Source organism: Bombus affinis, chromosome 1 (genome assembly GCF_024516045.1).
Source record: "Bombus affinis isolate iyBomAffi1 chromosome 1, iyBomAffi1.2, whole genome shotgun sequence".
Taxonomy (NCBI): domain Eukaryota; kingdom Metazoa; phylum Arthropoda; class Insecta; order Hymenoptera; family Apidae; genus Bombus; species Bombus affinis.
In genome coordinates, this window is record NC_066344.1 from 19,251,664 (window position 1) to 19,275,282 (window position 23,619).

The following is a 23,619-nucleotide window of genomic DNA, read 5'->3' on the forward strand; positions in this document are numbered from 1 at the left end:
TGGTGCCGACAAATTAGTAGAGCAGAAGAACGATCGCGCTTGGTACCGGGAAGTGATGTTACAGAAACTTAATCTCTACTTAACCGTTGTATTTAATTGCTTCGCGGCAAACTCGATCATATTAACCGCGCAGGGAACATACAAAGATATTCATTGTTCTTCTATGGTTAAACTATTGTACGACGCGGATAATACGGCAACATGTTAATCATTACCGTTTTCGGTGAATAATGGTAATTACACCGATGAAGACGCACTTCTAGAGGCACCGGAAAGCGTTCATTTTGAAAGTACTTTCCGAAACGAAACAAAGAAATGGAACATTTATACATGAGAGGTATCTAAATAAAGATGTATCAATTAAAGATTAGATAACGAGAAGGTGAACGAACTTGTCGGATCTTTAAAGTGAATGAACTTTTCTTGTTAATGATAAATCCTTGGGAGAGAGTAAAGAAAATTAAGCGGTTGATGCGAAGAATAGTGCTTAAGTTAAAACATTTACGCTGGTTCATGGAAAAATAATTTGAACGCTTGTAGAAATATTTTATGAATATAGCAGGAGTATATCAAACTTATGTGTATTTGTATATAAATAGGTTAGAGAACAATTGGAAAAGGAATTCAGAACAAATTTATTTTTCAATAAAATTTGAATGGAAATAATAAAGAGTTAACTTGGAATTAAGATTCGAGAGAGAGAGAGAGAGAGAGAGAAAACAGTGTCTTTTAATTATACAATTATACTTATTTGTTATGTAAATGAAAATGATGTTCTATTATTCTGTAATTCTGTTAATTTTGGATCCTATATTATGTACCCGGTTAGTTGAATGAAATATCAGCAAAACTTCTAAACAAATTTTCCATACATAAATATTGTAACACGTAACATAGTTTACGTCTTATTTTTATTTGTAGGATATCAGTTGAACCATGAAGTGTAATTAGCTTCGATCATTCTGTTAAAAAGATCGGTGTGAAAAGATTATAAGTTTATTTATAAAATGCTGAAGGTGATGTTGAAAACTCAGGGAAGAAAAGTTGACAAGAAAATTACTATAACCACGTTAATGTTACTTTTGAACATATTATACCAAACGAAAAAATTTTTGATTGGCCTACTAACAACAGATTAATCGAAGCTGGTCACGTTTCATAATTCACTCGCTATATTTATTAGCTTAACTTTAACCACTGAAACTTAGAATATTTTTACAAGAGTACTTGTAATAATTTAGTTTTATTATTTTTGCTGATCATATTCATCTTTTGAGCAATTCACCGAAATCGAATTCATCTTTTACTTTTGTAAAAATGAAAGAGAAAGAAAAGTTAACGAATTAAAAATCTAAAGTAAGATTAGGATGAGGATATTTCATTCTTTGGATAACTGCATTGTTTAAGTTATTCAGGTCGACGAAAAATCCTTTCTTTTTATACTCAATCTTTTAATTATGAGTAATTGTAGAATTATTAATTTAATTATAGGTAATTTAATTATAGAATTATGAATGTTTAATATTGTTCATTACGCACTTCATTAAATTTTATATGAATGCATAACGTCGAGTTGTAGGACTTAAATTTTTAGAATAATTACTTGTGCTTCTTCTATGATAAAATAACGCTGTGTGAAGCGAATTAATCAATGCTAGAAAAAATTATTTTTTTTTTGAAGAATAATGTACACCAATGCTCGAAAATATTTATTTACAAGAATGTTCAATAAATCTTCTGAAGTTGTATTTGAATTTATAGAAAAACTAAACATATAAATATATATGTCTCATATGTATATCTCACAATTACAATTGACAATTACTAAATAATAGCCGATTTATGATGATAAAAGTTTATAATGTTTGGAGGGATTTAGTCTTTTAATTATTAAATACATAAATATTATTATATTCATCTTATTCAAATCTTTTTACCAATATCTTAAAAAATAATATTTTGACAAATATATTTGTTAAATCCTTTTATATAAAATTATATCGAGGACTAAATAAATATTTCATCTTTATAATTATCTTTATTAATATTCTTTGGTTTGAGAATATTCGAAAATATCCAAAAGTAAATTAATTAAATATTATTGTTTTTATAAATACATATTATGCAATTGAATCTTATACAATAAGTGAACAAAAATTATATTGTATTATCAACAAAAAGGAACAAAGAAAACAGGGACAAATGAAAACAGAATTAGAACGTATTTTGTTAGATGTGTTCACTTCAAACTAAGTTAGTACAGACAGAAAATCGATATACGAGCATCAGTCTGTTATGATGAAAGCAAACATCAACTAATTGTGTGACTTTGACTACAACCGCTCGCTTAAATAAAATGAATTTTCAGGTGTTACATGATTGTGCGCGAAACACAGATTCGATATTCAATTTAAAGTTAACTTAATTCAAAAGCAATTTCAATTTTAAATCATTTGTTAAACAAGTTTCATTCTGTAATAGGGAATACGATTTCCTGTTAGAGAAATATGGTTATGGATAAATTATTATTTAGTTCTACATGTATAGTCGAGAGTTATGTTGCAGTTTTTATGACGATATTTATACTTTAATTTATTTAGATTATTTATTTAATTAATTTATTTAATATAACTAAACTGAGGAGACTTACTTGATATTAAAATACTATGGTTGTTTAAAATTGCATAATAAACTCTTGGCTTTGAAATAAATTTTGTACTTTTATCATACAATCTCAAAAGTATCTAATTTGTGTTTAAATATTACATTTCCTAATTTATATTGTGATTTACATAATTGGACAATATACATGTACTACGTTTTCGGTATTAAATATAAATTAGTCTTTATATACTGAATGTGACAATAGCATTAGTCAATAGATTTTATATGCGTAAATTTTAATATATGTAATATTAGGTATTTAACGAAACAAGTATTCGTTAAACAAATATATTACAACTTGACTTATCTTAAACATATTGGTAACTAAATATATATATTTTTTCTAAAGAAATTTCCTTGTATCTCATTTTTAGTATGGTATAGTGTTGTTATACTGAATTCGGGGATAACATTTCTCATACAACGAAAAAATCCAACGGTAAATAAATAAATATATATAATATATTATATTTATTTTATATATATTTTATATATTATATTATATTTATTTTATATATATTATTTACATTATATTATATTCATTTTATATATATTTTGTATATTATATTATACTTATTTTATGTATATTATGTATATTACATTATATTTATTTTATATATATTATATATATTATATTATACATATTTTATATATATTATATATATAATATATTATATTTATTTTATATACATATATATATTTATTCATAACAACACTATACAATACTAAAAGTGAGATACAAGGAAATTTCATTAGAGAAAATGAAAAATAACGAAAGACGTAAAGTATATATGTAATTTCAGTTACATGTACATTCAGTTTATGTATACATTATATAGATTCGTGGTGTAAACATAGTCCTGATTGAAAAGTGTCGCTTATTAGACTTACTTGTAAAAAAGAAGAAAGAACGCAAAATAACATTCCTGTGTTTGTTCTCCTTGTCTATCACGGATAAGTCCAACAAAATAGTTAAGATGTTTTATACACTACTTGTTTTTGGACACAAGTACCGTATTACCTTCTTGTCGAGGATAGAAAAGCGCATTGACTATTGTATACAGAAATATCTAGTTCTACGTAAAAAAATGTCAATGTCAATGTCCTTGAAAAATAGAAATAGGAATGACCTGGAAAGGAAAAATGACGAATCATAATATTTATCGTTCTGAACCATACAGCATTTTCCTGGCACAATTTTTTGTATTTAAGGTAGCTAAAATATTAAGAAGTCTGAGATGATAGAAACGCCCTATACATTAGAAAAGAACAGCAGGGTTAAGAGTCAGTTAACAGCGTTAAATTGTCGGTTTAAAAAAAAGAAAACAGCTATGAAAATATACATAATAGTGTGCTTAGCTAATATCTTTGATCCATTTTCATGATATTATAATAATTGATATCGAACAGCGTATCGTATATTGAAACTTCATCCAAGAGATCAATAAGTTGCAGAAGAGGCTCAGCTAGAAAGACTTTGTAGCGGCATAGGAATCAAAGAACGACACGAATCCATTATTATTAGACGAAAATTAACGAGTATTTATTCCGCGATTTATATTTGGCACTAACGACTCGCGTATGCTGCTATACATTAATTAATTAATTTATTCGAAATATATTTGACGGGTTGCGACAGCAATATCTCGCTCTCGTTGTTTCACACTATCCATCCCTGACCAATCCTCCACAAGTTATACATGAATAATACATATCCATAGATATCGAGATAATAGAAATGAATGATTACGATGTAAATAACCAACGTAAACGTAAGTGGATAGATCATGGTATAAACTCGTAACAAGGCAAACCTAAGGTAAGTAGGATAAAGGCAGAAACTTCAGAAGGTTGACGAACTTCTTTTGTGGAAAAAAGTATAATGAGTATCATTCCGAGGTAGAGCACGCGATCTTACTGTTTACGTAGCCTCAGAATGGATAACAAACAGCTTATATAAGCTGTGCAGGATTGTTCTGTACTAGAGTTTACGTATATTCGATTGAAGAATGAATACGTTCTGAGAACCATGAAATGCACTTATTTCTTCAGGTATAAATGCTCATCTATCTATCCTTTCTCATCACAAGTGTTAAGCATAGATATCTATATCTCAAACAATACATTAAAATTTGTTGAACATGTTGGATAATAATATTCAATATTGAATAATATTGAAGGGATACCGTACAAAATTTTAATCAAATATTACAACCACAATTTTTTTTTTTTTTTAACAAGCTAATCCTTCTTAAAAATGACAAAACTCATGTAAGAAAATATTTCTCGCAATGACTCTGTCCGGAGATTTATGTTTTTCACAGATATTCCATATACAAAAGCATAGAACAATGGACAAAGGATGGCAGAAGAGTCTGCATCATGGACGAGATTACAAGACTCTTGTATTTTACAGTAGGATTAATCATTTCCGACAAGGTAAACATACCTGTACGTAAATGATTTATAGTCGGGGACTAACCGAGTGCCTAATAATCTAGTATAATAATTGATGTAAACAACTAATTATGGTAATTATCGAGAAACAACATTGAGGAAAACAATTTGTTATATAAGTGATTTATTATTTAAGTGATACAAGAAAGCTAACTGATTTTTGCTAAGTTGGTATAAACTGATGTTTAATATGATTTAAAATCAAATGAACAAGTTTAATTTTGTTACAATCAACATTAAAAAATACTTGTTTTGCAAAGCAATTGTTACTACTCGAAGCCGTTTTTTATGAAGCAGATGTCAAAATCTTCTACGATGAAAACTAGACACATAAATCGATATTGAGTAACTAGTTGTGAGATATAAGATATAAGATATCAGGTATTATCGCGTTATTTTTCTAGTGAAATACAAGCGTTATTAAACGATTGAGGAACGAATTGATTCCGTAAGTGGAACAGCGTAAGTGAAATAATTCTGTTACTTTCTTGCATAGCACAGAATAACGAGTATCGTTGGAACAAGAAGCGGTCGAAAAAGGGTACCGTCTTCGCGGGAAATGATTTGCTTCAGACAATGCAATGTTTGGCAATTGTTCTCACACTCTAAATAATTGTACAAAATTAATTTCCACTTTTCCTTGACTGGTCGCTCTTTTAAAAAGGAATTCGTGTTTTCATTTGCTGATTATTACAGTTACTGTAATTCATGGATGTTTGTCTACTCTTTTTAACTTATAGTTTAGATTTCGCAACGTTCCTACTCGCGTGTACCAGTTCTTTTAAAAGTATTTCCTGTGTTACATAATATGATTTCCCATGTCGATTAAGATAAATTACTAAAAAAGCATAGAGGCACATGAGCGTAAAAAAGTTCAAGTGGAGAGGGAAAATTCGAATCTGGGAGAGACCCATATTTTTGTACCTTTGAATACTAACGATTGTTTTGGTTTACAAGGTCTGTGTGAAATGAATTCGGGACAGATTGTTATTGTCGTTTCTTGTGATCTTCAGCCAGAGTTACATAAGAAGGTTAATTTTTTGTGGTAACGTCCGTCGATGGAAATGTATGAACGTGCTCCCTATGACAGAGTATTGTTACCTTTCTTCGATCGGCATAGAGCATTGAGCGAGCGACGATTACAACCGGCATACGCTATCTCTTGTAATTATACTGACTTTGATACATCGGACTATTGCGAATTCATTCACTCGCTTCTTTATCAAACAAACCTACACGTTTAATCCACCTTAAAAGTAGTCTAGATGGAGCTGAATTGCTGATAACAATGAGATAGTTTGAATCATTATTTCATGTTTATCCTAAGTAAAAACAAACGTACATTAGGTTTCAGTTTTCTACTTTATTTTTGCTTGCTTGGTCTATAAAAAGGGACATCTAAATAATTTTTTTTAATTTAATTAATTTTTTTCCTGTGTGAATATAGCCCACCTTCTAAGATATGGTTAATTCGTTCCGTGTCGTATCGAAATCGGGTTATAAGAATGTCGTGTTATAGGAGGGTTTTCCAAGCTTAGGTTAAATTTTATTAATTCATGCTACATGGAAACCGTTTTATAAGGATATCGGATTATAGGAGGGCGATCATAATTTTTGCACCGTATTATATCGAAATCATGTTTTCACGCGAGTGTCATAAGAGGATTAAATGTATATCTTTCCTCTTGTATTTAAGTCTATTTACTTTCATACTAGATAAAACTCTATAAATATACCTCCATATCTATTTCATATTTATCTGTGTTTTTATATTATTTTAATATTATCATATTTCTTCCTAGGCAATTTAAGAAAGTTTTAATTGTTTATTTTATTACATTTCAGTTAAATATTCCCTACAATTTACAATTCACATTCAGAACGTCTTTAAAGTATACATAAAGAATACTTTCACATGGTGAAAAAATTCTTGAAATAGCTGTTTTATTAGTTTTCATCCGTACACGCCTTTTAATCGCGATAAAGATTGTTATACTTTTATATATTTCGTATATGTATCGATAACAGAAAAATTAAAGTCACACGAATGCTGTCTTGGATGAAATTCAATCCATAAAACAAAATATATGTATATATTTAATATCAGAAATTAATATATTAATTATATATACGTACATGTAATTTAAAAAATTATTTTAGAGATTCACTACTGCCAATTATTTAGCTATTAACTACCACAAGTCAGTGTTAACAGTTACAGAAAGATAGATATAATAACCACAAAGACATATCCATTACAAAGATTTCATTTTTAAGACCACGCTCTAATTAATTAAGCAGTTACAAATTAGAGTGGTCGTCTCGGTTATTGATCCGCGCGAGCCACGAATGCAATGGGGAGTGGCAGTGAAAATAATTTCATCAGTCTATAGAATGAAGAATGTCTCCCGTTTCTTTTCATATCACTGTTAAAATTATTTTCTAAATATCTTTAACTCTGTTGCGCACTTTGAGTTAATTTTGATCAAATCGTACTAAAAATCTATTAAAAATCTCTTAAATTTAAGGATAAAATGAATTTTATTGTTATTGATGTATGTAACTCCTCGTTACAATTTTTTTCTCAAGATGTTGAAAGTCAAGTGTTGAAATGAAAGATAAATATGGGGATAATTTTATTTTTCTTCGTAAGTTTATGGGAAAAAGATTTTATTCAATAAAATTCACTAAAATAGAATTGGGATATTATGAAGTGACAAAATTGATTTTTAAAACCTAATCTGCAATAACAAAATTGGTATTCATAACATGTCGAAGGTTGTGGAAAGCTCCTTATTTTCAGATTGTTTAACTTGCAGAATTACAAGTTACATGAAAGGGATTTTTCTTTTAATGGCACAAAGATCATCGAAATTATTTCAAACAGTAAATTGACACAATTTAATAAAAAATAATTATAAATAGTAATTTCATTGCAAAGAAACTGATCATTCTTTTAAACAAATTTCACAAATCATCAAAACTTTCGTGATCATTCATTGAATTGAACGGATGAGACAAGTTCCATTATCATTATATCCAACTTATAATTTATTAACTTCATAAAAAGATAGTAAGTAAGTAGATATACATGATTTTTAGTCATTCTTAAAAGTTATCATCAAAAGAAATCACAGAAATACCATCATATTCAATATTATATAAAAGTAAAAACATTATTGTCAGCAGTAGTTATAAATTATTACGAAACGATAACATTAAAACAAAATAAGTATCGGAAATACTGAAAGTATGAGAGCCTTTAAAATTCATCCTAATATTATCAGAAATCTACCAAAATGTCTAAATACTTATAGATAGTAAGATATTGATATGAGTAGCATATTGCCGTCACACGATTTCGATAGAGATTCTGTACGTGACATGAATCTAGACCAGCCGAGTTTGATCGTGGAATGGACCCACGAACCACCGATTTGCGTGATCCAGACTGAATTGAAAACGACGGAAATGCAGTTTGCAGCAGTGATTTTATCCGTTCTACGTTCTTCCATCCTGTTAATGTCAGAACTTGTATCATAGTTCGGTTTTCCGTTATCGCGCGACCAGAATGCAAATGCGTGTGCAGCGAAACATCAATCGTAACATATGATAGTATGATGGCCACAGGCGTGTTATTAGAAGCATGCTTTTATATCGTGATGTTACTGTCACGTCTTGTTTTATAGATCTATCTCAAAAATAAAAGAATTTACATTTGTAAATAAAATACGAAATGGAAACGAAGTATCGAGATACTTGGACATGTATAATGTGATTAGATAGATCGCAAAGTGTATACTGAAGATTGTATATAAAAAAGTATTATAGTATGTACATAAGTGAAGAATTTACCGAACAACAGTTACCAACAAAAGTCCTTATATTTTCTGCGAAAACACTATTCTTGTTAAACTCAATAATACATGAAAAGACTTAATAATATATGCAGGGTGGTTGTTAACTGGTGGTACAAGCTAAAAGGGGTGATTCTACGCGAAAAAAGAAGTCGAAAATATAGAATAAAAATTTTTCGTTTGAGGCTTTGTTTTCGAGAAAATCGACTTTGAATTTTGGCTCGGTACGCGTGCACTTCATCACGTCTCGTTATAACGGATCTCACTGTGGATCGTTGTCTCGATGGATATTATCGCAGTTTAAGTTTGTTTCTGTCGTAACGGAAAATTAGGAATACATAATGAAATAATATGAAGTAATCATAAAGTTTACTATTATAAAAATTGCTGAAAATGTTGCCCATTCTGCCGAACACACACTTCTGCTCTTCTAATTAAATTTCTATGAACACTTTCTAACGTATTTGGTTGTCTTAAAGTATGAAAGGCTACAATAATTTTTTCCGTTATAACGAGACGTGATAAAGTGCACGCGTACCGAGCGAAAATTCAAAGTCGATTTTCTCGAAAACAAAGCCTCAAACGAAAAATTTTTATTCTATATTTTCGACTTCTTTTTTCGCGTATATATTCATTTCAAAATAATTTCTTCAATGTAATAAGTTTTCTTTTATCGAACGTAACGCATATAGCAATAAGGAGGCAGCTTTTAGCATAGAACGTACTAACTACACAATAAAATTTGGAGACATTTTAATTTAATAAAAATGGCTTTTTCGCCTTTTACAGAGTATAGAATTTTTATGAGTAACTGTAGCTAATACAAATGAAATTTAAGATATATGAACACATGTGTGTCTTGTTATTGAATTGCATTTAATATACCTTTTGTATAAAGAAATTAATTATTTGATATCTGATGTTATCAACATAACGTGTCCAATAAATCTTGTTGAATGTTATATAATTTTGTTTATAAAAATGAAGTTCTAAACCATTACGCTGAAATTAATTTACAATTACAAGTAATTACAAGAAATTCTGTCTTTTCCAAAATTTTTATCTCATAGGTTAAAATTGATATTATTCGTCGATAATAAATACTATCTAAAATCTAGAATTGAAGAAATTCAATAATTTCAGTATACATAATATTTAGTGCTAGACCATATGGCATGCTCAAAGATTCTTATAACCAACAGAATATATTACAACAATAGAATAAAATACAAAGCATTGCCAAAACAGTAGCATAAAATAAAAAGAATTGAAAGCGTTAGTGACAATTAATCTTAAGCGAGACGATAATCTTGAACAAAAGTAAAAGTTTTAAAATTCTCTGTTTAATCTATAATCAAAAAGAAAAAATAAACTTAATATAATTTATATAAAATACACTTTTCGATTCTAGATACGCTACGTTCAATTAAAAACTCCCAGTATTAACGACAGATACAGTTTGAAGTGCTGGGATAGGAATCTATCTCTGTCCAAGCGAAACATTTAATATTTAAAATGATACATAAAACTCGCTTGCATAACACTAATTAAATTTTTAATATTTTATCATAAACACCAAAATTGAATTTTTTCCAGTGACTTTTTATATTACTTCATAATGAATATTAAATATTACATGATACTACTAGTAGTAAAACGAGTAGAAGTGCTTTTATTTTACCACACATTCTTAAAATTTTCTGAACTCTTAAACGGTTAAACCTGACAATATAACATGCTAATAACGCTAAATAGAACGACGTTGACTAGAAAGTGGCATGAAAAATGGATTTTAGCATATTACCGCCTAAGCGACGTATAATCGCACGTACGAAAGAAAAAGGTGACAGACCAGAGAAATCCGACAGTACGCATACGCGGGACACAACGTTATACCAGATTATCGATTATTCTATCTTGGCTAGAGCGAGAAGCAGAATGTTAAAGAATGAAAAAGAAGGGAAACCTCGTAATAAAACGGTTACACCTGTTACACTCCAGTAAATACTTTAAAATGTTCATTTACAAATCGCGTTCTACTTGCATCTATGTATATTTATGATCTTTGAAACCGAGCGTCACTGATAAATTTCATGAAAATAACTTTCACGTCAGATCTTCTATCGCCGATTTTTGATACCACGAATTTTTTCTCGTAAGATCAATAATAACGTCAGTAATCAATATTATTTTTTGCAGTAAAAATTATAATTCTACATATTTTTAAATTAATGAAAAATAAATTAATTAATTAATGAAAATTCTAGAAATTGTTAAAGCTTTTAATTCTGTGAAGAAATAAACTGCAAAGAATAATTTTATGAATACACGAGTGGAAAATTTTTCTAAACTGTTGTTACCGAGTTGATTTTACATATTTTCAAATGAAACGAGAAATGAAACGTAGAAATCGTTTCTATTGTTACATTTTATAAAAGAGTAAATTGCAAGAAACAATTTTGTACATATACATGATGGAAAATTTCTTGGAACCAAGAACTTTCGTAATTTCACTCTGGTTTAAATTTCACAAGCATCGCGTTGATCAAACGAGGAAACAAATAAGAGAGTGTTGATTATTCAGCGAAATCGCGTGTAGTTGAGTAATTGAAACAAAATCAACAGGTATACACACATAATACGTGTCAGATGTATATGGTAAACAGAAAACCATGCTATATGTAACTGTTCTTTGGATAAACTTTGAAAGCACACGCCTTAGAAAAGCATTGTTACTTTATTCATAGAAATTTATATCTGTATAAAAAGAAATACAAAACAAAAAAGAAAAAGATCGAAACGGAAATTATAAGGAATAATCTATTTTGGATATTTTATTTATTTTTACATATTATACCTACGGTTTTTTATGTATTTTTACACCATTAAATTTCGTATAAATACATAAAAATTGTTTATAGAATTCTGTATGATTCCAATTTCATATAAATTTTTATGAATATATTATTAACTTATGACATATTAACATATTATGTTATCTGATGTAAAAATTATTTCAATTAAATCTCAACAAAGGGTACGTAATACCATGTATTTAATTTTCAACTATCGTTAACAACTTTTAACAATTAATAACTAGCGGTAAAACTTCATAAAAGTAAAACGTGTTTCGAATTTGTAAAACATTTGAATTGAAAAAAATCCCTAATATATCCAAATAAATTCTCGGCTATAAACCGTAAGAAAAATGCTATTAAACGATACATTTTACTTTTCTTTTAGCAAGATATTATGGAGCCAAAAAATACTCTGATAAAAATCATTCTGGTTAGAGTATACTTATCAGCTTATCTTTCGTTCGCGAGTACCGTGTAAATGAATTTTCACTTTAACAGGCAATCTAGTTTCGACGGAATCGTTTCAGTTAGATACAATTGCTTTCCCACTATAGTGTACATATACCAACATCGATTTTTTACACAGATTTTTATAGTGTTTCTTCTGCTTACGGCTCCTACTAATTACTTAAACGACCGCATGTTCATTATTCTAAACCTTTTTAATTTGTACCCGTGTATTCATTGGTTCATTTACTTTTTCAGTTACCTACCATTCAGTCTTCTATTAAACTATTTGGTTTCTAATAAAAATAACAATATTAAATTTAACAATTTTTAGCTAATACGTATTTTAATTAATGATTTTGTTATTACGCTTCGACTATTTCAGGGTTATGTTTCTTTTCTCGCGAAACGAATTTTGTCTTTATCAATTATTAATAATAGGACACACTTTTTTCCTTGTCTTTACAAAGGAAACGCAATTCACTAAAATTTAAGATCGTATTTTCTGAAAATAAATATTAGATTGTTGCATAAATTTTGTCTGCCTCTTGGCTCATATAAGCTCAATATTATAATAAGTATAACATTGCTATATAATTTGATATAAATCGTGTTCGTAAGACTTATAGAAAGTGAGAACGATATATTTTCGTTAGTCTTTTAATGGTTAGATAAAATTAAGTATGTATAATCAGAAGTGTTTTATGACAAATCCCTCTTTTAATGAGAAATACAAAAGATTTGTATAAAAAAGATAGACTTTGCAAATGTATAATCCTAGACACGGATTATGCAGCAACCCGATATATAAAATCGTTTAATTAGTTAATAATTTGTTAATGTACAATAATTGTCGTCTCTTTTTTAATCGTAAATAGTGAAGATACATAAAACAGTGACTTACCAGGTGTGAGAGACATAGCCTGTTGCCTCCTCGATCTCGAATTGTCTCGTTTTCCAGCGGAAGACTGGGAGCCCGAAACTTGAAGTCCTGGAGCACTAACCGCACGTTTTGGTCCGCCGATAGCGCCAGAAACGTTGCTGTTCCTAGCAAATCCTGGTGGACGATATCTGGCAGATTTTACACCAGAATGCTGCGGTAGGAAATGATAGACGCTATGCGCTTTGTGCATCGTCGACGAAGACGTAGTTGACGTCGTCGTTAACCCAGCTGGTGCTGTGGAAGCTGGTAAACGCGGTAGAGAATTGGTTGCAGCTGTAATGGCGGATTGCATTCCGCGTGGAAGAGTCGTTGCCCGAGATTCACCCGTATATTCTAGTTCATCTTCGGTGTCCTCGTCACCTGTGGATGTCTCTGTCGATGTATTATTTTGGATTTTAATATGGTTAAGATTTTTAATTGGAAAGTATTTGAATGAAAATAAAAAATGTGTATAAAAGATGAAAGGTGTAAATTGTAGAAGTTGTGATTTGTGAATTGATAACACAATAAGAGCCAATTAACCCTGGAACGGTACAATGTTCTTTTTTAATTGAATTTCACACTTTTTGAACACTAATACTTCATTTATATGAACTTGTCGGCAAACGAATAATTTACGTAACTGAAGGTCATGTAATAGCAATCCACTGACTCGTCGAACAAAAGTGGATTCAACGAAGAAGGATTCATTTAATCGAATACAGAGTTCTGAAATTTTGTTTCCGTAAATGAAGTTCATATAAACAAAGTTCTATTGCCTGCAAAAATTTCTTTAATAATTAAAATTAAAAGATATTTAATTAGATACATATACTGTATAATATATATATATATGTTAGATATATATAGAAAATTGAAATCGAGACTACTGTCTTATAAAGTTTGTCTTACTTTTTAAACAAGATTAAAAATTCATTGTCTTTACACTTTACTGTGCCAAACATCCTCTTTACAATGTTATTCTCCCATTCGTATCAAATCAAAGTGACTCAATATAATATATTAACCTTCTAAAATATAATCTTCTTTCAAGTTTTATTTATTTACCAAAGATAAGCAGGTGTAAGTGAATAGGCGTATTTACTATCCAAGTTAGGTACACAATCACAAATAGCAAGAGATTTAGTTAGTATATGTACAACTGAAAAAGTAATTCCAAACTTTTGTGTGATGTTATTAATTTGAAATTGGCTGTAAATATGCGAAATTACTGCAGATATCGCTATAGCATTTAATTGCAATTGATAATAATTCTTTACTTCGATAGATTCTTGATTAAAATTTTCTGAAGAAACAAAGGAACTTGGGTTTGAATACGTAATGATTTTAAATTGTGGGTCAGTCGCAAATGATCAAAAATTGGATATAATCGGTGATAGACTTATCATATTTTTCCCGTGTGGTCTTCATATAATAATATATAATACTGATCGATGTATTTTTTGTAAAATAATATAACAAATTTACCAGATTCTCCTCTGGTATTGGCGTCAGGAACGGAAGACCTTCTCCTGTTACTCCAGATCCTCTCCTCCACAGATCCTCCGCATCCACTGGCAGCACCTGCACTCCCACCACCAATGGATCCACAACTTCTAACTCTATCCAACTGTTCTCTCGAGAAACTTTTCGGATTGAACAACAGATCTCCGGCACTGCGACGCTTAGCAGCCATGGCCAAGGCGTTAGCACTAACACTAGCACCTACACTATCTCCGGAACACGCTAGGAGACTCAATTTCGTCCTAGAATCCGCTGCCATTAACGCAGATTCGAAGCTTCCGCGCCAAGAGAATCTTTCGTAATCACTAGCTTCACGTTCTTCACCCTCCTGTCCAGTTGAAGCTGCTGGATGACTATTAATTAGCAATAGAGGATCATGAGACTTCGATCTGGGTAATTGCAAGTGCGTCGACGAAGGAGCATTAGTTGAATCTGATGTAGAATCATCGTCTTCTGTAGTTGACGCTGAAGACGGTGTACGATGATGTTGCGTATAGCGTCTCCAGCTCGAATGATGTTGAACAGCTGGTCCACCTTCAGAAACCTCATGCATTAAAGCAACCAATCGACTACCGATATGGTGCATCACCTTAGCAATTAACGGTGGACTACTATGTGGTGTCGAGTTGGCGTCGGAGCTTGCACTATCACCGGCCATTTTCGTGAAACTTTGAACCAGTTTCTGATACACAAATGCGGTATCTTTGCCTAGACAGGGAGGCTGCACTGCAGTCGGTTCGGTTTTATCTTCCCTCTCCTTGTCCAGTAGATTGTCGCCAGACGTGGTATCGAATTTACTGATAATCTGCTGGCAGCTTTGAGAGATCTGTTCCTGCAGTGCTGATCGACGGCCGCCCGCTGCGCCTTCCAAATCGGAGCTGGTATAATCCGAACTGTCATACGAATCAGACCACGTGTCCTCAGAACTCAAGTATTCAACGATCTCTCGTACTTGTTCGTCTCGAATTCCAGGCACGGTTTTCATCAACCTAGTCAGTTCGTTCTCAAAGTATACCAATTGTGGCGGTTTCGTACGATTTTGAGGACATAGTCTGGCTTTTGCAGAGTAACCAGGTAACCTAGGACTTGGGGCGGGTGAAGCCCCACTTGAGTTTGCGCTGGAGGTATTCTGATTCTGGCCGTTTGAATTTGCAACCATGGTTTTGAAGAACTGTCTCATTTTTGACATCATCAAGTTTGTTTCCTCGTCACTGGACCAATTGTTGAAGCTGTCCTTCCTCGATAAAGACGCGTTTGGCAAGTGAGGCAGTGTTGTATGGCTTAGGTGATGATCTACTTTAGCTGCGTTTCCCTTTTCAACTTCGGAGACACCTTCTATGGAGGTTTGACTGGTGTCTTGAGCATTCTCACCGACCTCGTTATTAGAACGATCTTTCCCAGTTTCTTGACTGAGTTCCGTACCGGATTGACCATCGTCAGGTAGTTTCTGGTGTTGTAACAGATCATCGCAGCTTCCTACAAATCCAGAGTCTCGCGATTGTTGTTTCGACCTTTGATTGTAGCTGAGAGACTCACCCGAACTCATTTGTATATTTCTATTTGAATCGATCAGCGACGCCGATGTCAACGAAGCATTAACAGCAGTCAATGGAGAGGAAGAGGAAGACAGGATACACTCTGGTTGAGGAGTCTTTGCTCTCTCCGAATCTTCCGAATTGATTGCTTCTGCCTCGTTCTCCATCACTACTTCTCCTACCAAAACCATTTCTCTATTCGGTTCTGGCGTTTTGTTTCTGTCATCTGGAACACGTGGACTCTGCGTCCCTAAATTTCTAGGCTTCTTTTTCTTTCGTTTCACGGTATCAAACTGTCCATCGGTTCCAAAGGCTGCAGTTTGACCATCATCCGCTCCATCAGTTTCAGTGGAAGAACCTTCTGATTGGGTTTCTTGCGCATCTTGATTTAAACTTAGATCTTGAAGAGAATTTTGCGAACTCAAGTTCTGTGAACTTTGAGTAAGAGCCAATAAATTGTCCAAAGAGGAACTGTGCGATCTACCGGTTCCTCTGGCGCGAACCAGTTTCTTTCTTCTCTGCGCTTCGGGACTTGGTCTTCCTTCTGAATCACTGCCTACTGAACCATCTGAGTCACGTCTATCCTGATCAAATCCCAGAAACTCTGATAGAAAGTATTTTTCGAGTCTCGAAGAATTCAAAAATCCTTCTCCAGAATTTGATTTCTCTTGATTCTGTCCATTCCCTGGACTTTCGTCCTGTCCCAGGGATTCCAAACCTTCGGAATAAATCGACGAAGTTTCCGAAAGACTGTCAACTTCGCGGGAACCCATGCTCGAATTATTACCATCTCCTCCAAGCCCAAAAAAGAAATATTTTTCCAATTCAGAAGCAGATGGAGGTCTTTGTTTCTTGGATGGACTACCTGCAACCATGCTAGGCTCTGCTTCGCTTTCCTCGCAAGATTCTTCGACGATCGTGTGCAAAGTGAAGTCGATAGCCTGTCTGTGGTAACCACGAAGTTCCTCTTCACGATCTCCAAGGTTATTCGCTTCATCCTCGGAGCTTTCTTCGGTGGCTGTGGTAGCGCCAGGTTCGTCTTCATCGTGCGAAACTTCTTCCACCCACGAATCATCGTCTGCCAGACCTTCCTCAAGGATCACGACCGCACCGCTGGCGGAATTGTCATCGCAGGACTGCGATGACACACGTGTCCGTATACCGTCGCGCTGTTCGCCACCCAAACGCTCCTTCGTATCTTCATTTTCCTGTCGACCACAGATTTTCGTCGCGTTTTTCACCGACACGTCGTCGCTTTCACTAGCACTCCCGACACTCAATCCGCTGTCCACTTCCGCTTCCGAATGATTCGCAGTTACACTAGCCAACCGTTTCACCATCAAGGGTTTCCTCGGACCCTGACCATTCTTACGATGCGGTTGTTCAGACACTGCTTCCAGCGCCAGCTGGAAATACCCAGCTAGACCCTGGCTAGCCGTATGCACTTCATCCGGCTGCAACAAGGTCGTCGTGTCCGAGGTGATCACACTCACTGGTTGATACGAGGCTTCCTGAGTGATCATCACAAGGCTTCTATATTTGTTGCTATTATTGTTGCTGAGATTGTTGTTTTGTATCGTTGGGGGAAATTGTTGACTGATTGAATCCTTCGTCGACACGGCAGGAGGGAATCCATTCTCCTTTCGAGTAGACGGGCGTCGCTCGACTGAGCGAAACCGTGTCGATCCCCCTTCTATCCCCTCCGCGATTCCAGCCGCGCCACCACCATCAATACTACTACTACTACATTCACCACCTCTCCCGCGAACTTCCACTTCTCCTACCACCTGGCTGGAAGCAGGACTCTCGCCTCTCACCAAACCACCGCTGTCATGCGCACTTTCCGCTTTACCTGCGCTGTCAGTGCTACTCTTGAACATCTCTTGGATCTTGTTGGTTATCATGTCGCCCACGTCAGAGCCCGCTGATTTCAACTCGATTCCATCGTCGTGATTCAGGTCGTTGTCTTCCACCACACCATCTTTGGACTCCAATACCGTCGATTTTCTTGATTTATGTGCAACGGATTGATCGTCCTCCGTTGCAATTGTCATCGAATCGCTTTCCGTACAAAAGCTTGCGACACCTTTGTCGTTCCTATAATCCGACGATTGCTCAACGGTTGTTGCCTCGCGTTGTGCGTTCCATTTCGCTCGGTCCGATGCGGTAACGTCAGGCTCCTCGCAATGATTGTCCTTGGCTGTTTTAACGGTGTCGTTGCTTCGTAGATTCTGTTGCCACGGCGCTCTTTCCTCGTTTTTTTTATTCAATCTTGACAGCAGCTCGTTGTTCGTCGCTGAAAAGGAGAACTCGTTGTTCTCGAAAGACGAAGACGCGTTGGTGGACGTGAGTTCGTACTCGTGCAGTTCGTCGCTGCTCACCTCGCTGCTTGTTGTATTCGTCTCGTTGCTAGTAAAACTTTCCGACCCTGAAGAAACGTTCGTAATGTTTAAATTCGAATTCAAATCGGCTGGTGCGTCATGCTTCTGATTATCATTGTTGCGATCTACATTCTCCACGGTCATTATATCTGATAAAGTGTTATCGATTTCACGATAATCGCTATTACTTATTTCACTGCAATCAGTACCATTCTCGGCTCCGGGCATTATCAACGGTGTCAAAGCGTGACATTTCGGCTTCTCTTCGGTATTCTCGACAGACGAACCAGTATCGTTTACCATTTCCTGTTCAGACATTTCTAATGAGTCTGGAATTATATTTAAATCCCAGGTATCCGTCGATGACAGCTGCGTTTGATTATCTGAATCCGAATTTTCGGTATTAGACGGTATTTGGTCTGATAACATGGATTCGTCAATTCCTGGATTACCCTTTTCTATTTTACCAAACATCTTCTCCTTCGTAATTATTTTTTCTTTTTCTGCAATATTTTCAGTGGTATTGTCGAAAATAGCGGGCTCGATCCTATCAGGATCCAAGGTTTTTATAGATTTTAACTCTATCTGATTTTCTGAACAATCATTGTCGCTCGCAATATACATTTCTTCAGGCATTTCACGCTGTAATAACGATAGAGATATTCGTTTATCATTACTCATTTCCAAATTGTGCCTCTTTCCACGAGACTTTTTTTTCTCATTAATGTTGTCCACTCCTTCAAACTTATCATTAGCTTCTGAACTATCATTTTCGCAAATCGACCTTTTCTCTTTCTCTAAATCTTGCTTGTTATTATTTCCTTTATCATTATCATTATTCGCGTCTTCATAATTCGCATCTTCGCTAAAGAACCGTACATACTGCAAAACCACGGGTTCTTGATCAGGAAGAGCCTTGACCTTCTTCAAGGTGATACCGTCCTCAGTAGCAGAATCTGAATCTTCATCCTCGTCCTCATTATCCTCTATATCGTTATCGCTTGTAAGGGAATCATCGTTAACGACGAAGACTCTCGAGAACCTATGAGAAGAGGAATCTTCCTCCAAATCGCTGCTATCCGCTGAAGATCGACCAGAAGAGCTGCCAGAATCATCATGCTGGAACATTCTTTGTCCCCTTCTGCTCTCGAAGGACACGCTCACGGAATCTAGACAATCCATTTCCTCGCTTTTCTTTGTCTCGTTCGTCTCGTCGTTACTTTCTTCTTCTTCTCCGGCCTTCGATTCGTTTAATTTGCCACATCCATTCGTGGAAGATTGCTCTGCGGTTTTCGATTCATTGCAAACGTCCAACACAGCTTCCTCCATAGATTTTGTCGTACTGCTTACTGCAGCGTCGTCGTTTTCATCTTGGTTGACATGCAAGCTGCTCACTCGTTGACGAAGTTCTTCTGTCGATGGAATGGACGAAGCTTCAATGGTGGAGCCGTATAATGGCGGTGCTAGAATTTGGTCAGGTCTAAAAGTACAGGTTGTCGGATCGAAGACACCAGTTAGTCGTGGATCGAGCCTGGCTTCGTGTAGAGGCTGGTTGAATCGTGGATGCCAAGCGAACCAGGGTGTAGCTGGGTCGCCTCTCAATCTCAGTGTTCCTGGTTCCACGTGAGCATCGCTGTTACGGCTTATCATGGAGGAGGCAGCTGCTGCAAAGTCGCTCGTCCACAGAGATGCTGGAACTGGTACCGGATATGGCACCGGCACGGGGATTGGTACTGGAACTGGTAACACGTTCGCGCTTCGGGAACCTCCACAGGCCTGTGCAGAAGAATAATGAAAAATATAAGATTTTATATATTTTTAGATTCGTTTATTTATTTATCATTCTTTTACGCATTGCTTATATAGGTATACATACATGTGTGCTATCGGCTATAAATATTGGTTACGTTTATTGAAAAATTTCAATTAATTTTATTTTTAATTCTATTTTACATGATAAAACATGTATGATCCAAATGAAGTAACAATTTATTATAAAATAGCCAAAAGATGAAAGCAATAAATAACATTCAATTTATATGAAACATTAATAGATGTTTCAATATTTATAGTCGGCAGTGTTTATATTCATTAATATTCGAATAATACTTCTTTACAGATTATTTCATTTGTACTATAAAAGCTAGGTAAGAGTTCCTTGCTGTTGTAATAAATACGACACTTTATAAGAACAATCAACACTGTTTTGATTGTATTATTGGTTGTATGTATGTTAAATTGAAATTATTAGAAAAGAAATATCCATTATTTATTAGAGACGTTGGAATAATTATGCGATAATATATTTCAAAAATATTTTTCCTTTTTATTGAAATTGCAAAATTTTTCACACCTTGTATGAGTCATTATGGAAATCTTTTTGCAAAATTTCCGAATATTTAATCTATAGCAAGCTCGTATCTCACGTCTATCATGAAACTACGAATTGGAAGAGCAGTAGTCATAAAATTACGTTTAAATAGACACTGGTTGCTTTTACAGATTATTGTCAGATGTCGATAAGAGATAACAATAGACAAGAAAGTGCAAGGGAATTACATGAAATGATATCGAGCTACTTAAATTTATCTTTATTTTAAAATACAAATACGGAATGAAAGTTACGCGATCAAATTTTTTATAATATACAGCATAATTTGTAATCACATATTTTGCTCCATGTGATAAACAAAATTATTATTGGAAAAATTTGAGTCGATTTTAGGGCTGATACAGAAGTAGTTAAATCTCTACAGATCTTCGTCTCGTTGTGAAATTCAAGGTTAACTGAAAGTTACCTTATTATAAATCGAATTCATCTTTTTAGTGACTACAACATAGTAGTAAAAAACATGAAATATCATTTAAAAAATTCGAGATCGCATTAATAATTCAGAAAATGTAATATATGAAAAAAATTAAAATTTATTCTTCTCATCAGTTCTCTCGAATACAACAAATTTCATTTGGAACATTTCTTTATAAAGTCCATAGAGAACGAGTTATTTCAAGTGGTAATTTTTATTGATTCGTGTATATATTTCTGGTTTCTATATTATTATAAATTTCTCACATCATTCACTTTGTAAATATGTGTATATCTTGTAACCAAGCTATGAATGTTTATGCAAATTGATGTTTTTATGAACATAACTAAGGAAAGCTAAGCAAAATGCAACCTAAACAAGGATTTATTTCTTCTGTCAGATATTATAACGAGCACTATTTTTTTGGTATATTTTATATTTTTGCACGTTGATGCATTATATGCATTTTTGTGTTTTTACATTCTACATGAATGTGTAAACATCCGCAGTCTGTTTATAAGGAATACGTGAGATGAGTGATATAACATTTATAATAAGATAATTAGAAAATAAGATTAGGGAAACTTATTCCGTAAAACATGAAATAAAGTAAAATTAGAATTTTGCGATAAAAAATAACGAGTAGGTGACCACCAGTATATCTATATATACACTGCTCCCATGCATCTCACCATATTTTCCTAGCTTATACTTTATCCTTCTCTGACTCAATCTTCGATAAAAATCTCGCATGTAATCAAAAAGCTGTTATCTCTCCACCTGAATTCGACTTTTATAAAACAATCTACCTGACAAGCAGTGGAACCACGTCCAGGACAACAGCTCCAGTCCTGGCTGGTGCTAGTTTCTGCGCCCACGTTGCTCGTGCCGATAGTGACAGGTACACCGGCTGGCAGAGGCAAGGATCCGCTCTCAAAGTAATCCCAATCGCAGTCCTCCAGAGATTGCGTATGGCTGCCAGCACGTGGCAGCCCGTTCAAAAACGAGGAACTCGAGCAACTGCTGTCAGCGTCGTCCTCTTCACGACCAGAAGACGAATCCGAACTGATAAATACCAATCGTCTGTAGTCGACCAATGGCTGATCCTGTGGCTGACTTCCGGTTGGACTGTGCTGTCTTCCGTCACGCCCGATCACGTGTAACGTTTGGAAGCTCTGAAGTTCCTCCGCGCAGCAGGTCCTCGCGTGCGATCGTCCCCTTCGTCGAGAACCTTTTGAAAATACACGATGGTTTGCGTATCATTAGTTTACTCGTTGTTCGATAAGTTCCAGATCAAAGAAAAAAATGCTCCGATATCGTGACTTATCACTGGTATTAGCAATAATTATCGCTATTGATTGAAATGTTATCGCGTAGTGCACACCGTTATAGATCAACCGGTTTCAAAGAATAGAGCTATCGAATACCTCGAATAGAAATCTATGAAAATTTGTCTTTTTAACTGGGACCTTTAAGCAGAATATCGCCATCCTTTCGATAGCAAGAAAGTAAACGAGCATTTTCTGATAAATGATGGGTACAAGTATTTATATGTGTATGATTGTTTCATAGATAAGTGGAAATAAAGATTCATAGGGGAAATATGTAATGTCTTTGAAAATATATAATATTCGGTGCAAAGTATTTTTAATTATTCCGCAAGCAGTTTGTTTTTCATTTAGTTTGAATTAAATTTTTGCTTTCACTTTCTTTCAAATTAAAATTTGATTTTACATTTTGTGCAGTTTGAATTCGCATATTGTGATTTATCACGAATCTCCTTTAAGATTATCCATTAACATTTTTAATAAATTAAATTAAAAGTAAGTTTTTGCACAGAATGTTAATCGTTTTTATCGTACTTATTTTTTCAGAACTTATATGCAAATTTGTCATTTTTTGAAATAATAATATGTTAACATATACATTTATTTAAAACATTGGAAAAATTGTGTGCACTTATAAATATAATTATTTTATGTTGATTAAACTCTGAACACTTTTGAATACTTTTTTACAAATTTTATTATGGGATAATAAATTACGATTGAATAAATACTTCTATACTTCCAGAAAAAATGTATATCCTATTTATGTACTTAATAAATTGAATTAATATGGCAAAAGACACTTCGTAAAAGACTTACTTTTGTGACTAGGACATCGA

The 23,619-nt window shown here is 33.6% G+C and overlaps 1 protein-coding gene and 1 long non-coding RNA gene across 7 annotated transcripts in view; one reads left to right on the forward strand and one right to left on the reverse strand.

Moving 5' to 3' along the window:
* Window positions 1–23,619, forward strand: part of LOC126918242 (uncharacterized) — a 487,823-nt gene that overhangs the window by 90,577 nt on the left and 373,627 nt on the right. The window lies entirely within an intron of this gene.
* The window catches only part of LOC126917378 (uncharacterized), a 95,364-nt gene that overhangs the window by 27,228 nt on the left and 44,517 nt on the right, over window positions 1–23,619 (reverse strand). For 5 of the 6 annotated variants that reach the window (XM_050724182.1, XM_050724191.1, XM_050724201.1 and 2 more), the window contains exons 9-11: window positions 22,262–22,683; window positions 14,694–20,421; window positions 13,188–13,598 (exon numbers count right to left, since the gene is read on the reverse strand). In XM_050724182.1, coding sequence (XP_050580139.1) covers window positions 13,188–13,598; window positions 14,694–20,421; window positions 22,262–22,683 — 6,561 coding nt within the window. The remainder of the gene's footprint in view (window positions 1–13,187; window positions 13,599–14,693; window positions 20,422–22,261; window positions 22,684–23,619) is intronic. The other variant, XM_050724162.1, reaches the window with a different exon arrangement.